This window comes from Thunnus maccoyii, chromosome 16 (assembly GCF_910596095.1).
Source record: "Thunnus maccoyii chromosome 16, fThuMac1.1, whole genome shotgun sequence".
Classification (NCBI taxonomy): Eukaryota; Metazoa; Chordata; class Actinopteri; order Scombriformes; family Scombridae; genus Thunnus; species Thunnus maccoyii.
This window is the reverse complement of record NC_056548.1, coordinates 28,811,294-28,828,354: the sequence shown is the minus strand read 5'-3', so window position 1 is coordinate 28,828,354 and position 17,061 is coordinate 28,811,294. Positions and strand designations below refer to the sequence as shown.

The 17,061-nt window shown below is 39.9% G+C and overlaps 1 protein-coding gene across 2 annotated transcripts; it reads left to right on the top strand.

Moving 5' to 3' along the window:
- Positions 1 to 1,134: 1,134 nt before the first annotated feature.
- LOC121881189 (mitogen-activated protein kinase kinase kinase 7-like) lies at positions 1,135 to 15,561 on the top strand. 2 transcript variants are annotated; one of them, XM_042388853.1, is made up of 14 exons: positions 1,135 to 1,590; positions 2,652 to 2,762; positions 4,632 to 4,697; positions 5,964 to 6,009; positions 6,145 to 6,283; positions 6,673 to 6,797; positions 7,367 to 7,495; positions 7,965 to 8,095; positions 8,648 to 8,732; positions 8,818 to 8,948; positions 9,046 to 9,184; positions 11,088 to 11,149; positions 12,431 to 12,546; positions 13,444 to 15,561. In XM_042388853.1, exons 1-14 carry the CDS (start codon positions 1,525 to 1,527, stop codon positions 13,610 to 13,612), a joined length of 1,515 nt encoding a protein of 504 aa, XP_042244787.1. In that variant the 5' UTR covers positions 1,135 to 1,524; the 3' UTR covers positions 13,613 to 15,561. The 2 variants fall into 2 exon arrangements, with proteins under 2 accessions (XP_042244787.1, XP_042244786.1); XM_042388852.1 differs by having other exon boundaries at positions 1,136 to 1,590; positions 9,043 to 9,184.
- Positions 15,562 to 17,061: the final 1,500 nt, after the last annotated feature.

The window sequence follows — 17,061 nt, the reverse complement described above, 5'->3', positions numbered from 1 at the left end:
TTTGTACCTCTTTGAGGTCCTTTAATACAAAGACCACCATTTTTTCTCTTGAAAAATATCATCTTTAATTAAACATATTTAAATCACTTTTTCAAGTAAGCTGCACTTTCTCTCTTTATATTTATATGTAACAAACCTGACTCCGACAAGTTACATGAAAATGTATTACCATCAGAATGCTTGCCCTATTTACATCGCTGACTATTTGAATACAGTCATGGCAAGCTCGACAAAGAGTCTAAAACTGAAGCAAATGACACCTATGGTTCATTCTTTAAGACCTGTATTTTTTGGCAGTCCCCATAACTGACCACAAGATGTCCGTTGATTAACAAGTTACCCAGTCACGTACCTCTGACATTAGGCTTTTGTCTTTGTCTGCAAACTTCTGTCTTCCTTATCACACATGCTGAAAGGAAATTAGTGATTCAATTTAATTTTGTAACTACATTCTAATTAATTAGAATGATCAAATGTGCATGAATCTCACCCAAATAAACTGTACTTACTATCCATTAGCTAAGTAACAGTTTATCCAAATACTATCTATACTATTATATTTTAACCATTTGTTTCTTTCTGAGTCTCTGCTTGCTTGCACACCATTTTTCACATATTCTTAGTTGCAACTGGGGTGTTCTGGTTCTCAGAATAAAGACATACAGTATTGTTTAATGACAAATATTTTTTATTAGATCAAATTATTTGAGCTAGCCTACTCCGCAATCTTTCCACGTACCCTCTGGCAGCTGCAAAAGTATTCTCTGGGGTAAGTAAGTAGCTACACCTGGCTGGGAATCACTGACCTGCTGAGTATTTCTGGCAGCAGGATGGTGTGTGTGTGTGAGATTGAGTCAAAATAAACTCCAGTGTGTGTGTTCATGGAAATGAAGGAACATGTCACCCAGTAAAACAGTGTGGCTCACTGATGTGTTTTAATAGTTTTTGGACAACAGTGGAGCTGTATGGCCCAGAGAAATAAGATACATCACAACACTTGTTAGAAGATCAGTTTATTGTTGGTCAGTGGTGGTGTGTGGGTGGGGTGGGGGCGTGGGGGTCAGTGTACTGTTCCGTATAAGCGATGGAAATATTATTTGTCGCCCCTGGTGGAGCAGAAACAAAACAAAGCTGCATTCAAGACCGCGCAGCACAGGAGCGGTTGTATACGGTTGTATGACATGTCCATCTTATAAAACAGATAATTCGTGTCGCACTTTACAGTCTTAATGTTGGATGACATCGGTTAAAAGTCCTCCCGTCAGCGTATAACGTGTCAGAAATCCTGAGTGTACGTAAGGTTTTTTAGCTGTTTTCCCTCCGTGCGGCGGGATGTTCACGAGCACCCAGCCAACATATGTGTCATTTGGCAACAGCTGTGCCCACTTCCTGATTTCACATCACAGCAACAGATGAGAGCGGCTGTTTGAGAGCCAACGACCGCCGCACTGTCATATTTTGAACCGATAACCATAAGAGACGCTTCGGGTTACGGCTCCAGCGTCGTGCCGCCGCTCTGCTGCGATGGTGGAGACTCCAGCTGGCTGCCTGTTTGAAGACATCCAGCATGAAGACATCCAAGTCGAAGCGGTAAACTTAGTGACTTACTGACCAACAACAGCCCGCCTGGAGAGGACGTTAACGTTAGCTCTCCACCGCTGGGAAAATGTCCCGGAGTAACGTTAGGAGTTTAAATGTTGAAATGTTGCTACGTATTTTTTTTTCTGCTGACGAGCAAGGCTCAGATAAAGACAGACACGGGCTACGTGAGAAAATCTGCTAGTGGAGCTGTTACCGTTCACTGTCCTCTAATGTGAAACACAGAGAGAGGATAATAAACTGAGGCCTGAACAAACCATGAAACATGACATTTGCCACTGAAGAACCTAAAAGCAGTTTAACAACCAGAACAAGGCCTCAGACTAGCCATAAAATGTTACCCTGGTTAGTTGTTTGTAGAAGTGCTGAGAAGTGAGCTGGTGAATTACACTTTGTGCTTTCAAGGCAACAAAAGTGAGAGCATTTAACCTCCCCTCTAACACTGAGGGCTAGTGTCCTCCTTACTACGGCCTCTTTAACCTGTCAGGGAGAACTGGGGGTAAAAACTGCTGCTGGGCCCTTGTTAACCCTCAGCTCCTCTCCTTTTCTCTGCATCATGCTCAGTACTCCTGTGCTAGACTAGACTAGCCTCAGGTTTGCTTTGTGGTCATTTGCTTAAACACAAATGAATGTAGGAATATGCACTGGTGTGGAACAGGGTGCTAACATGTATATTCTATCTTTTTAAATTATGTCTGACAAAAATGACTTGAACAGTTCATTTTAAAATGCTTGATGCATTATTATGTCGTGGCTTAGGTATAAAGAAATTATATTTGATGGACAAACAAGCATATGGAAAGCATATCCTGCCTACTATTTAAGCAAAAGCTAAGCTAAGATGGTCTTAAAACTAGTTCTCATGATGGGGCCTCAGGAGCAAGTAGTAAAGAGAGCACTTCTAGAGCATATTCACTAAAATCCCAGATAACCACAAACAAATTGCCACAGAGTGAAGCTGGGGGCTGAAGCTGTTAGTTAGCTGTCCAGACAGTAGTTGTTATGGCTCAGTTTTCTGTCTAAATCACCACCTCTTGTCTTTTCCCCTCCAGGCTGTTGGCAGAGGTACATTCGGAGTTGTCTACAAGGCCGTATGGAAAGGAAAAGATGTAGCAATCAAGACCATCGAGAGCGACAATGAAAGAAACGCTTTCCTTGTTGAGGTACTGCAAACACTTTTTTTTGGTTGTTGTGTTCTGTATGTGCTGCAATAAAACTCGCAGCCAGCTTTGTAGTTCAGAATTGTAGAGGTGCTTTGTTAAAGCCTGCGTCCACCACAGGAACTTTTACAAGGGCAGGGGAACTTTTACCAAGGATTAAGGGACAAATTTCAGTTTCTCTGCCATAGTGCTTGGTGCTCTGGTGGAAATACTCTCTGATGGCCAAGTGAATGTGTGCACAAGCTAAGAGCACACACACACACACACACACACACACACACACACACACACACACACACAGGAGTGTTCCTAGTAGAGTTTCTGTGGCTGTGAAACTGCTTTGTTGAAAACAGCTTTTAGTATATCAGCATTACAAGCATATTCTGACACTCAGGATCATCTGAGTGATTAGTGGGAGCAGAGGTGCTCCTGGAGATGTCCTGCTTGATGTCAACAATAATAATACTTATAACATCTTAAAAGCATAAAGAGCAATGTAGTAAACTGAATATATTTTAGATGTTGGGCTGTTGGTTGGACAGAACAAGACATTTGGGCCCTATTTTTGTGAACCGAGCAGCACGACACAGATCACAGTCAGGTGTGTCCTGCGCAGTGCTCTGGAGGTGTGACTAGTGCACTTTTAGTATTTTTGTTGCCAGGTGCACCAGTGGCGCTCTTGGATGCAGGGCGGGATCAGTAAGAATATATAACAGACATCATAGGTGGACGTGTTGGAGGCTGTGACAATCATGACCAATCACATTCACTATGTTCATCCCCTTTAAACACAGGGCTTCCCCCTGCAGAGTTGACCTCAGAGGACATTTATTGTTGTCGAGGTTCTAAAAAGTTTCAAATATGAATACAGGAACTCAAATATACTGGCAAGAGCAGACCATGACTCTTTTTTTTTGTAAGTTGAATTCACTTTTCTGGACACTTTAATGAGCCAGTAATCACCATGGTTTCTGTGTGTAGTAGTTTGCAATTTGACTCGGCATCACAATGATCAATACAATAACCAGTCCATACAGTTAAATACCTCTGTAGTGCCATATATAAAAATGTGGTTTAGTATTTTGTATGTGTTTTTTTATTTTATTTTATTGCTGAAATAATTTTTAAAGTTCAAATTCATAAGCTTTGACTGTTTCTGTGCAAAATAACTGCAGAAGTTTTGGGAACAAATCTTCAGAGTTCAACACACACATGATCCTGATCATTTGGGTTTTTTTTAAAATAACAGGTTCTTGTGTAAAATGTAACCAACATGTAATCACATGTGGCTCATTGCAGCCTCACATCTACCTGTATTGTAAATAAAAATGCATGTGGACATGTTTATTGACATTAGAAACTGTACATAATAATTAACCATAAATGATAAACTTGATGTAAACAGAAGCACAGATGTTTCTACGGTTATTTTGTAACATTCTGCTGCCGGTTGCACAACATTGCTGCAGACAGAACAGCTTGAACATTCAAATCCGTGCATATAGATATTTTCATGTTGAGGTGCAACTTGTTCTTTTCTGCTGCAGGCTGCTCTGATTGTTTTAATGCTGTGGTGCATTCAAGCGCTGTGCTAGCAGGATGACTTGTTTCCTGTTTTTTTTTTTTCCAACTAGTAGAGCTTGGTCTTTAAATACGGGTCTGAGTACAGTTAATACAGGCATAATCTTCAAAGATCAGTGTAAATGTGTTAACTGCTTATCACCTTTTAAAATACGTACAGTATATCAAGACAAATAGAAACATAATCTACTGCAGCGATGTTATATAGATAGAGAAAGACATCAGGATGTGGATTCATACATTCATAGTAACATATATATTTATCATCTGCCCCTTTTTGTCTCTGTGCAGCTGCGCCAGCTCTCGAGGGTGAATCACCCCAACATTGTTAAGCTGTTTGGCTCTTGTGACAATCCAGTAAGTATATAACAGGCATAACTGTGAGGATAAGGTATGTAATTATGTATTGTCATAGATATCTCTTCTGTCCTGAATTTAAAAAGCGAGAATCTGAAACCGTCATTCATCACCTCATTTGACATCCAGTTTAGAATTTAGAGAGGGAAGTGAGGACTGTTGCTTCATACACTTTGAACTTCCCATCATTCAGTAAGAAACACTGCAATGCTGTGGACAGAGAAAGAAGAAGTGTTATATGTCAGTGGAAGAGCAGCGCTGTGCTCTTTATGCTAGTTCATGTACTACAGCAGCAGATTATGTCAATAAGAATCAGTATATCAGACTTTTTTATGCATCATAACAATAGTCAAAGTGGCATACTACTAAGATTTGGATTATTTCACTAAAACAACAGTACCATTAGCCACTGTTCAATCTTCCAGTCCACATAGAAAGTGTTTTTAGAAGAAGTGTTATAGGTGTCTGTCACTCGCTTCCATTTTATTGAATATATCTGAGACACACACATCACCTGGAGACACCTCACCTTTATTTACGCTCTGAGTCTAATTTTTTCTCCCTCTTGCACGTTTAGTGAAGCGTAATCCCCACAGACAGCTGTTTGATTCACACACATCTCCTGCTGTTTATATTTTCTGAACTTATTAAGCATATCCATATTGATTGATGAAGGCTCCCAGTGTGGCTGTGAGCTTGACCTTTTCACTATATGCTACGGCAGGCGGGAAAATAAAATCAAATGAATCAATAAATACAAACAATGTCGATTTCTTCCTGTGAACATGAAATCTATTTTGGTTGAGTACATTTCTGCTGTCAGTCAGCCTGGTGAAGACTGTTTGACCAGCCGCTGTCCAGGTCAGAGTCAGTGTGGAGGCTTTAAGAGCACCTACTTGCTGCCAACGTCTGGCTTTTGATGTGGATTCCCAGTCCTCAACAAATCTACTATTTCCTCCTGTTTGAGTAACGTTTGTTAAAAACTACAGTGGTCACACACACACTGCAGGGAAGTCAGAAAGTATTGTGAGACGAACACATCGTTGTTTTGGTCTTTTAATGGGATTTGTTGTCAATAAGACAGATGTCAGACTGATCCCTCATCCCTGATCAAGTACCCATCAAGTGCTGACATCAGTTGCAATGATACAGTGATAAAGCCGTTAGTTTAGCTCATCATCTCTGTTTAATGTGTTGTCAGCTGCAGGTGGGTTTAGAGGAAGTTACAGGTGATCTGTGTGTAACTATCTTACTTTTTGTTCTCAGGTGTGTCTGGTCATGGAGTATGCAGAATGTGGCTCTTTATATAACCGTAAGTCATATCATGTCCATCACAAGTTCTAGTCGATTGAAGTTGACTACATTAGACCATCGTTCTTCTTCATTGTAAAGGATGTACAGCGGCACTGTAAACACACTTCTCTGTCTGCTTGTCACTCAATCACAGTCCTGCACAGTGCTGAGCCGCAAGCCCCCTACACAGCTTCCCACGCTATGAGCTGGTGTCTGCAGTGTGCCAAGGGTGTTGCTTATCTGCATGCTATGAAACCAAAGGCCTTAATTCACCGGGACCTCAAACCACCAAAGTAAGACTCTTGATGATGAAACAGAGTGGAAGTTGCACAGTTTAGAGTTTTTTTAAGAACTCAGAAAGCAAACACAGGTATGGAGGGCTGTAGAGGAGGGATTACTAGGTGATGGTGGCTTAGACTGTTTGCTGATGAGCAGCATCCAGAGAGCAGAAAAGCAAAAGGACTTCATGTGGACTACTACAGTATCAGAAAAGAATAGTTACACATAGTTTTTTTCCTTTTTTATTGAAGTAAATTGATTTTTTTAGGTTGCATTAGTCCTTTAACACAACCAGAGGGTAGTAGAAAGCACTTTATCAGTATATTTTTCCCCCTAGATGCTGAAGTATAACAGCTGAGCTGTAGTCTTGTGTTTATAACAGCTGTCCTCTATTCTGTTTCAGTCTACTCCTTGTGTCTCGTGGCACTGTGCTGAAGATATGTGACTTTGGAACAGCGTGTGACATTCAGACCTACATGACCAACAACAAAGGCAGTGCAGCCTGGATGGCACCAGAAGTGTTTGAAGGTGAGCCACAGTCACCTCGTCACTCTCACCTCTCGTTCAGGAGCTCAAACTGATGACCAGTATTGCTTATGAAATACTGTAGGAGGCAGAAATATTTTGCTACTATTAGTGACTAAATTTGTACTTTTTTTCATTGAGTTTAACATCACAGCTAGACTTGATTCTGATTGGCTTCATTCTCTGGTACAGAGGAGTTTTCAGCCAGTCAGGGTGCATCTTTGAACCAGTAACAAGCGCTGTGATGCAACACAATTGGAGCTTGTGAGAACGTTTTGTTAACACATTCTCTTAATTTAACTGTGGCACATGTGGTTGTGTGGATCAGAAGCCCATGTGTTTGGGACAGCTGTTTAAAAGATATGACACTAGCTTATAAGCTACTGTTTAATTACTACATCCCAGGTTTTATATTACACTTCACCGCACTCTTTTGCTTGTGCAGTAGCAGGTGCAGTTGAATACACCCTCACTGATGCTGCACACTTTTTTTTTCCTGCATTTAACTTGCTGGAAACCCTGAATTTCTCACATTGAATACAATAAATGTGATGTCGGTGTGTGTTCCTCAGGCAGTAACTACAGCGAAAAGTGTGACGTGTTCAGTTGGGGCATTATCCTGTGGGAGGTCATCACACGCAAAAAACCCTTCGATGAGATTGGCGGCTCAGCGTTTTGTATAATGTGGGCTGTCCACAGAGGTGAGTGGAGTCCTGTAGCAACTACAACTGTGTCGCCAGCTGCTCTGACACTTGACTTTTGTTTTGTGGAGGTTTGATGTGAAGCGGTCGGCTAATCCTGCTAAGAATCAACAGCTCAGTCTGCAGCCCTGTTCAACTTGAAGCCAAGATGGTCAAGGAGGTCTGGCTGGTATATACTATGTCAGAACTGCTTGTAAGACCATCCAATAGCTTCAGACCGCCCTCAAAGAGTGTGGCCTGTTGGGAACAAGTACAAACACATTTTAGCATAACCTGGCCTGGATAATTGGATAAATAGATGGATTAAAAGGTTCAGTGAGCCCTCACAAGCCTCACAGAGCTTCAGACTTGCTATTGATTCTCAGTGGGATCAGCTGTACTAGTGAAGGTCTAGGTGAACACACACAGCACTGTAATGTACATTAGGAATTCAGAGCTTCCAGGCCACTGACTGTTTGTTGTGATGCAGGTACACGGCCTCCTCTGATCAAAGACCTCCCAGAGCCCATAGAGACTCTGATGACCCGCTGCTGGGACAAAGAGCCCAGCCAGAGACCATCCATGGAGGAGGTCAAGAATACCATGAGTCGTCTCATGAAGGTGCACTGTTCTCACATTTTACCACTCACATTCACTGGTTTGCTTTTCAACTGACCAGGGCCTCGTTTCCCCAAAGGCATCTTATGGCTAAGATGATTGTAAAATCCATTTTTACAAATCTTAAGCTCAAGAGTTTCATGAAAGCATCATAACTGAAGATGCTCTTAGAAATGAGGCTAGATGAAGGAGTGGCTCCTACCCACTTTTGTAGGAGCCTGAGAGCTTCTCAAGAAGCTCCACAACTTGCAGGAGGAACCAAAAACTACATGTTTGAAGTTTTCTTTGTTTTGTACATTTTTAAGTCTACACTTTTTCATGAACACTGATAAGTGACATTTAACGTAAAATGAGTGATGTTAACGTTTAAACTAGAAAGTAAAACTAAACCAACACACACTAGTAAATTCAGCAATAGATTAGTTATGCTATGTGGAATGTGTTAATATTTACTGAATCAACAAGTCTCCTCTGATAAATGTTCTCTAATCAAGCTTTATGGTTCAGCTCTTTTTAAAACAGCCTGCTTATGTGTGGTGAACTTTGATGTTCCAGTACTTCCCAGGTTCTGAGGAACCACTCAAGCTCCCTAACCAGTCCTCAGCCAATAGGAGCGGCTCTTCATCAGCCACAAGCACAGGTAGCTAAACATCTGCAGCTTTAACACAAGCATATTTGTTTCTACACACCTTTTGTTTCAAACACGAGTCTTTGCCGCCCTGCAGGCTCGTACGCCGACTACACCATCAACAGTAACAAGAGTGACGACAACGCAGAACACAGAAACTCTGTTGGCAAAGAGGAAACCCTGAAAAGCTTTGAGGCCAAATTCCCACTACAGTTCAAACCCTCAAAGGTAACATAAGTATAACAGCTGATAGCACAGCATCATACATACTGGCACCACTTCATGATTTCAACCTTGTTGAATTTTTTTTTTTATTCCCCAGCAGACAGCAACATTGCGAACCAGTATGTCCAGAGTGTCCAGCGTGGACAGTCAGCCAGGACGCTCCCAAAGCCCCACCCACTGCAGCAGCCCTGCAGCCACCACCGGCCAATCAGAGTTGAGGATGACATTTAGTCCCACAGGTAGGGATAACAGCTGATACCGAGTGAGAGACAGTATTCATTTTATTTAGTCTTAGTCCTGCGTCAAATGTCCTCTTATTTGATCATATTTAGTTAACCTCATCCTGAGTAAAAGTCTGGGCATTTGATCCTATCTTAGTCAAAGAAAACCCTAACTATTTCAGTATAGTTTTAGTCAATGAAAACTGTCACCAACACACACACACACACTCCAGCGTATAACCGACACACACACTCTCTCTGTGTCTCTCTCTCTTTCTCTCTCTTAACGTCTTATTCATTTATGCAACCTCCCACCCCCAACTACATAACTTATCACTGAAGACTCATATTCACCACTCATATTTAGAGAATAATATAGTTTAGAATATGTTGTCTCCTCTTTTTTGTCAACGAAAATAAAGAGAGATTTTGGTAGAGTTTTTATTTTTTAAACATTTTAGTTTTGTCTTTTTCAAGCAGCTCACTGTCATTCTTGTAATGTTAAAGAGGTGAGATCTAGTAGGTCCAAGTCCTGCCTTGTTTTTCACTTTGTTTTTTAAACTGTCTATGAATATATTCATCACTGATGAGCTGCAGAGGCGACAACATATAGCAACACGGTGACAAACATCATCATGTTTATGTGCTGTTTTGTTGCCAAGTGCAGTTCAAGTGTGGGAAGGACAGCAGTGAAAACCTCGGAGCTAATATAGAGTTTCTTTCACATGAACATTTCAGGACTTTTAAATGTTAGTGCTTGTTTCTCCAGGTCGATTTCTCTTGGAGAATGCAGATTACTCTGCCATGTATACGTGTTAGCGGCTTTCTAATGGCTTTCTACATGTGCACATGTGCTTAACAGGAAAAGCACAGCACGTAGCGGTTAGATGAAAGGAGAGATCATCACACAGGGCGACGCGTCCTCGCATAAAACACTGCATCCAAAGCGGAGGCTAAAACTGAAACTAAATAAGAAGTAGTCTGTAGGAGTCTAAATAAGTCAGTTAACTCCTCAACATTTGACTTTTAAATTCAAACACTTTCATGCTGTGAGGATGAGCTCCACTCTGTCTCTCTCACTGTGCTGTGTGTGTGTGTGTGTGTGTGTATTGGAGCAGCAGTGCTCCAACACACACACACACACAAACACAAAAAAGGAGAAAGTCAGGAAGCAGTGTCTTCTGTCACTAATATTCCAAATCAGTAAGGCTGGCAGTAAGAGACAAATCTGCTTACTGATCTGCTGCATGTGTAAGCAGGTTACTACACTGCATGTAAACGCCTTCCATGGTTACTCACATAAACTGGTTTCTCTGAGTAACCTGGTTACCCAAGACCACCAAAAGACCACCTGAGTGGCCAGCTGTCCAGTGCTGGGTGCTGAAGGACACGCTGGAGCTGCTGGTCCTGCTCTCTCTACTTCATACCATCAAACCAGCCTGCTGCTCCATTCACTCTTGGGGCCCATTTCACCAAATTTGCAACACGCAAGCTGTGATTTACATCATGAGATCATTTCCTCTTGCATTAATTTTGACACTTTTAACTTATCAAAAGAAACACCATACTTACAACCCATGCATGAGGACGCGACATGAGTGTAGGTGTTATGACCTGGCTAAAGTTGCCACAAATTTATTATACAAATCAAATTTACTCAAATTAAAGAAATAACTAAATATTTCCAGTGTGGGGTGTGGATGTCAGTAGTGTTAGTGGCGTAAGGTGTGGATGAGTGTAGTAAGTAGAAACAGTTATGGGTAGTGAAGTTCCTGTGTTCCTTGCACTGTCCTCAATACACCACTAGGGGGCATTACAGTGTAACATTACAGATGTGTGTGTGCTTTGTGCTACAGCAGCTCTTTTCCAGTGACAATGATTGTGTACGTGTATGCGTGTGCGTGTGTGTGTGTGTCCTTAGCTACCAATGGTTTGGACAGCTCTATTCCCATGGCATGCCTGAAACTGGATCACCAGTTACAGGTAAGTTGAAACTATGTTTTTGTGTTCATTAGATGGAACCTTAATAGTAATGTTTTGATGTTGCCTGTTATGTTTAGAACATTTTTATGTGATCAGTTATTTATTCAAATAGAACATGAGTCAGTATGAGATTTTATTTTGCTTTGCTTAAGTACATGATTACAGCTGTGTTGCATCCTCCAATCACTTTCTCTAACCTTGTGTAGGGGAGTAACAAGAACATATCAATACTTAAAGACATATATACACATACAATACATAACAAAACTGAGTACAGCCCTGGTCAGTATCACTAAAATGTTAAGTAATTAAACCAGTGACCTGGTAGCAGGGGTCCTCCTGTACCTCCTAACCACTGCTGCAACTACTCTCCCATCTTAATGAAGTCTCACAATCTGGTTTCTTACTTGTTCAGGCAATTCCTCACCATGTGGAGCCATGTTGCATCAGACACAACCCAGGTCAAAACTGAGAAAGTTGTTGTGTTCACAGGTTCTTTTATAACCTTGTTCAGGCAGTTAGTGTGAATTGGAGTCTCAGGTGTACTCGCTTTTGTTGCATTGAGGTTGTTACTTTGAGGTCTGTATTTTCAATTTAGTCTATTTAACCTGCTTGTTTTTAATTATAAATAAGATCAAATAGCCTACACTTCACCCTAAAATACTACAGTTATTGTAAGATGATAGAATGTTGAATCATTTAACATTGTAGTGATATTGCACAGGGGTGTACTCAGTTTTGGTATATACTGTATGATATAGACACACGTGGCAATGCATACATGCATTGTAAGTGAAAGTAATACAAATATAAATAAATACATAAATAATTTATTTGTTACTAAATAAATTTAAAAGAGCACACTAAAATAAATCTCCCTTTAATTTTTATCAGCAACGTTTTGATCAACTACAGGTCAAACACCCACAGGAAAGAAACGAGGGATATGTATATATTGGCAAAATGACGAGTGACATCATAATAATCTAATCACATTATTTATGCATGTCAGTATATCCTCATCACAAGGGAAATAAAACCATTAATATGAATAGGATACATGTATGATTTTAAAGGAGTTTTGCACAAATTTCCAATCAATAAGTCACAAATGATACAATAAAAACAAAAATGGTGTATGTGTACTCCTTGTATTGCTATTGCTTTTTAGTTTGATACTGCTATTAGCATTTTACAGTATTGTTCTCATCCTGTTCTTAAATGAGGCTGTTTGAAACCTGCATGTACCCTGTTATGGAACAGTGTATTGATTGCTTTCAGCCTCTAGCCCCGTGTCCAAACTCCAAGGAGTCCATGGCTGTGTTTGAGCAGCACATCAGGATGGCTCAGGAGTACATCAAAGTCCAGTCAGAGATCGCTCACCTTGTTCGGAGGAAGTAAGTCAAACAACAGGATTTAGTAATAGTGGATAGTTAGCATGAATTCAAAAGATTGAACTACTGTTAAACCCACCTAATTATCATGAACTGTCAAGGAGGCACTCTCCTTAGCTGTGTAAATGACTTACAGTATATATGTATGTAAGATCATTTGGTAACCATGGTAACATGTATGTGAATGAGTGCCTTTATCAGTTAGAAGTGAGGATTTAAAACAGAGGTGTGTGTATTTTATCATCTCATTGAAAAGTGAGTGAAAAGTAGAAACCACACAGTAACTATGCCCATGTAATATTACAGTAAAAGATGCCTCTTTCATTATTGACAACAGATGAGATCCAGTTCCACCCTGGACTGATAAATCTCACAGTCAGACATTTCTTTGTGAGCTCTTTGACACCAGAGAACAGATTCAGATGCATATCAATCTCATGTCTGTGTTAAGCACAGAACTGGAGTGGGGATGTGGTTAGGCTATCTTAGCATAAGCTAGATAAGCTCTGTCCAAAAAAAACAAACAAAAAAACACCTGTCAACACCTCACATAAAGCTCACTCATTCACTCTGTGTCTTTTTTGTTTAATCTGTAACCACAGATGTAACCCAGCTTTTCATCTAGAAATGAAAAATGTAATGTAAAAACCACAAATTTTTGTTTTTGTATTTCTTCTTTTTGTACAAATTAAACAAACAAGATACAATGTGTTAATTAGTGAGCTTTAGAGGCGTTGGTAGGTGTATTTTTAAACTGCAGAGCCAGGCTAGTTGTTTCCCCCAGTTTGCAGTCTTAATGCTAAGCTAGGCTAACCCCATCCTGACTTCTAAGCTCACTGTCTATTTACAAGTGGCCATGATGTAGTGAAAGTGAGGCTTTCTGCTGCTTGGTCTGTTCAGACAGGAGCTGATGTCTGAGTTGGAGGAAGACCAGAGGGAGCAGCAGACTTCATCTCGACTCATCCAGGAGCACAGCAAGCTGCTGGAGGACAACAGCAGCCTGTCTGCCTACTACCAGGGCCTGAAGAGCAACCTGAGCCTGAAGAGTCAGAACCCGCACCACAGCTAGGACACAAGGCTGGGACACAGCACACACTCCATGTCTCCACAGTCATTTTACTCTTTTCTCTGAAGGCTGAGAGGAATCACTCCATGAGCTGACCATGAAGCAGGGAAGCCAGTATCCTGGGAAAAATAAGACCTTTAACTTACCACAAAAGAATGTCTCAAGATAACATTAAAAGCATGTCATTAGTGGCTTTAAAGTCAAACTGAAACTTGAATTCTTCTCACTTTTTGTGTAATGAAATATAAACTATAATGGTAAGGCAAATATCAAAAGAGGGAAGAGAGAAATCTGTAGTAACAGTGTCTCACCCTCAAGCCTCTGAGTGTTTTCCGTGACCTCGGTTAGCTGAAAATTCTGGAATTCAGCCTGTATTTTATGTCATACTTGTCTGTTTGGACTGTGGGTCATGCTAACTTTGCATGTGCCACTTCCATTTTAGAGACCAACAACATAAATCGGGGGGAAGCAGTGTGAGCCTCCTAAAACTTTCCAAATCAACTTTAATTGTACATAAATCTTTCCAGTCACTTAGTCTGGTTAATATAAACACGGAAATGAGCGATTAGCTGTTAGCTAGCAGCTTCAATTACTAAACCATCTTGCACTGCTGCCCTCATACGTATACTTTGTTTTGCTGGAGTTTGTGTTTTCCTGTATCACTACAATGGAGGTGGTGTGTTAGCATTGAGAATGTCCACAGTTATGAGAAGAGAAATATTGGAATTTCCTTTTAAGTTTTTATTACACTCCACCTCCATGAAAGCAGAAGCTAGTTAGCCTCACTTGCTAACATTAGCACTGTTTATTTCTACTCAGCATTAGCTGTCTTCCCTTCTTACATAGGCCTAAATGAGGTGAGGCAAATGACTAGACTGTCCAAACTCACAGCAACAGGAAGTAATGTGACAGGTGATTTGACTCACAGTGTAACATAGCTATGGAAAGTAACATACAGAGTAACTGACACCAATCAAATTACAATATTGACATCATCAGTTGAGACCAAAAACATAGATTTGACCAAATATGTACAAAACAACCATCAGATTTTCTATCAAGATGAATTTCAGTTTGACTTTAAAATTAGTGTGAGCAATATGTGTTATCCAGAGATAATGAAATAGCTGAGAGTTAATAAGCCAAAAAAAGTAGCAGCTAGCATGTCCTCTCTGGGCCTCTGTAATTTAGTGATGGGCTTCATTTCAATCATCCAAAGAGACTTGACATGGACTTAAATACTTACTCCTAAATGGATTTGTTTGGGGTTAGACAATGACTTGCCTTTTAGACAGTGAGTTTTATTTAATTTCAGTGTTTTTTTTTTCTGAATTGTTGAAAAGTAACTACAATTGTGGTTTGTACATTTTTACTCTATATATTCAGTTTATCCCACCCTTTTTATCATCTTTCATGAAAAGAAGAAAGGCGCTGACATTGTGGGCCGCATCATTTTAAACCAATTTTACTGTGAATACAAGTGTTACCAAAGGAACTGTGCTTCAGAGACATGCTGCCTCGGAGCAAAGAAAAGCTTTTTTGAGAGGTTGTTTGAAATGGAAATAACTGTAAAATAATGAACCTGACAGAATTTTTTATCCATTTAATTTCTTATCTGCAGTTATTTTTTACACAGTTATATTTCACAGAATGGTATTAACATTATTCTTCACTGCACTTATTTGGGTTGGAGAAATGTTCAGCATATGTTTTGCTATCACATTTGTGTGGGGGTTTCTATGACAGTGGGTCATTTTGGGATGGGTTGTTGTTTAAATGCATTTGTCCAGATGTTGCCTTGCCATTTTTCCTGTACAGTTTATTTTTTTCATCTCAGTACACTTTTTTTGAATGAATGAACGCCCAAGAATTCCTGAAATATTTCTTCTGTGATTTTAAAATGTACAGGCTGCAGTTATATATGCTTTAGAGAAAGTAAAAAAATGTTTGTAGTATTTTGTCATTTGTCATTTTATACAATACTGTCTTTATTGCAAGTTTGGTGCTCTGTCTAAAGGAAGATTGTGAGTTGTGAAGCTCCAGCTGTCAGTCACAGCAGGAGAGATGTCAGTGATTGTGTAACTCTGGATGAGTGCAGCATTTGTTGTGCTATTAGTGTGACACACAGTGAGACAATGGAGGCACAGACAGCTGGGATCGTTTTCACCAAGGTAAATTATAATACTGTTGGTCAAAAATACAATGCACATGGGAAATTCAGTTGACTAACATTTAGCGACACAACCTCTGAAGCTGCAGTAAGAAGAATGACTGCATCATTACCAACAGATCAGAGTGAATTTCAGCCTCAGCAGACTTCAGCCAAACTGAAGAATTAAGTGTTGGTTGGGTGATGAAGAGGCTGTTAGTGCAAGTATGAAGCTTGTAAAACTGCTGTGCAAACAATAATGAATACACACAGATGTTTAGGTAGGCCTGGGTGCCATATAAAGATGTTTGATTCTACTTTGGATGCACTTAAGTGGAGAAATATTTTTCTACAAAACCTTATCTGACAGCTTTATGTCACTGGTTACTTTTGAAATTACATTTTTACATGAAAACCCATTTTCAACTTAGACATAATGCATTAATAAAGATTAAAGGGCCCAACTTCTTGATACAAGACCTCATTAAAAATCAGTGGGTAGTTGTGTTGTATAACAGTGTATCAGTGTCTTGTAATCAAGGATTAGAGAAGTCAAAAAACTGAAAACAGATTTGTGTATCAGAACTTTGTTTTTTCTTCTTTCTCTCTTCTTCTTCTCTCCTCTCCCATTAATCATCTAAGATTTATCATGTGACCTTTGGGAGGGGCCACTGAACTAAACTAGCTAACTATATATATATAGTTGATAATACCAATGTACTTTTATTTAAGTAGGATTTTACATGCAGTGCATTTATTTGTAATGGACTGTTTTTACATTGTTGTGTTGGTACTTTCACTTAAAGGACAGGTTCACAATTTTTCAAATGTGTCTTAAACCAACAGTCAGGTGTCCATATGAACAGTGAAAGAGGTTTTCCTCGCTGTAATCATTCCTCCTGTTCATACTGGATATTAAAATACCACTTCAAAAGTGCTTCAAATGTGATGGGGGGTGGGGGGGGCAAAATCCACAGTATGTCCACACATTTTGTGAAAAAATGCATTTAAAAGTTGATGTGAAGCTTATATTAGTCTTCATCAATCTGAGTTAATCATATCAAGTGGTTATCTGACACATTTACAGTGTTTTTAGCATCAGATTCCCTCTTTGTGTTTCCTCAGACAGTGTTTCCCTGTTGAGCTGTGGAAGTATAGTAACAAAAAGACTGTAATGTTGAAAGATATCTACTTGATTTGACTCATTTGGATGCTGAAGCTTCATTTTAGCTTCAGATAAACTTATAAATACAGTTTAGCACAGAAGGAGGACTGTGGATTTTGTCCCCCATCACTTCCATTG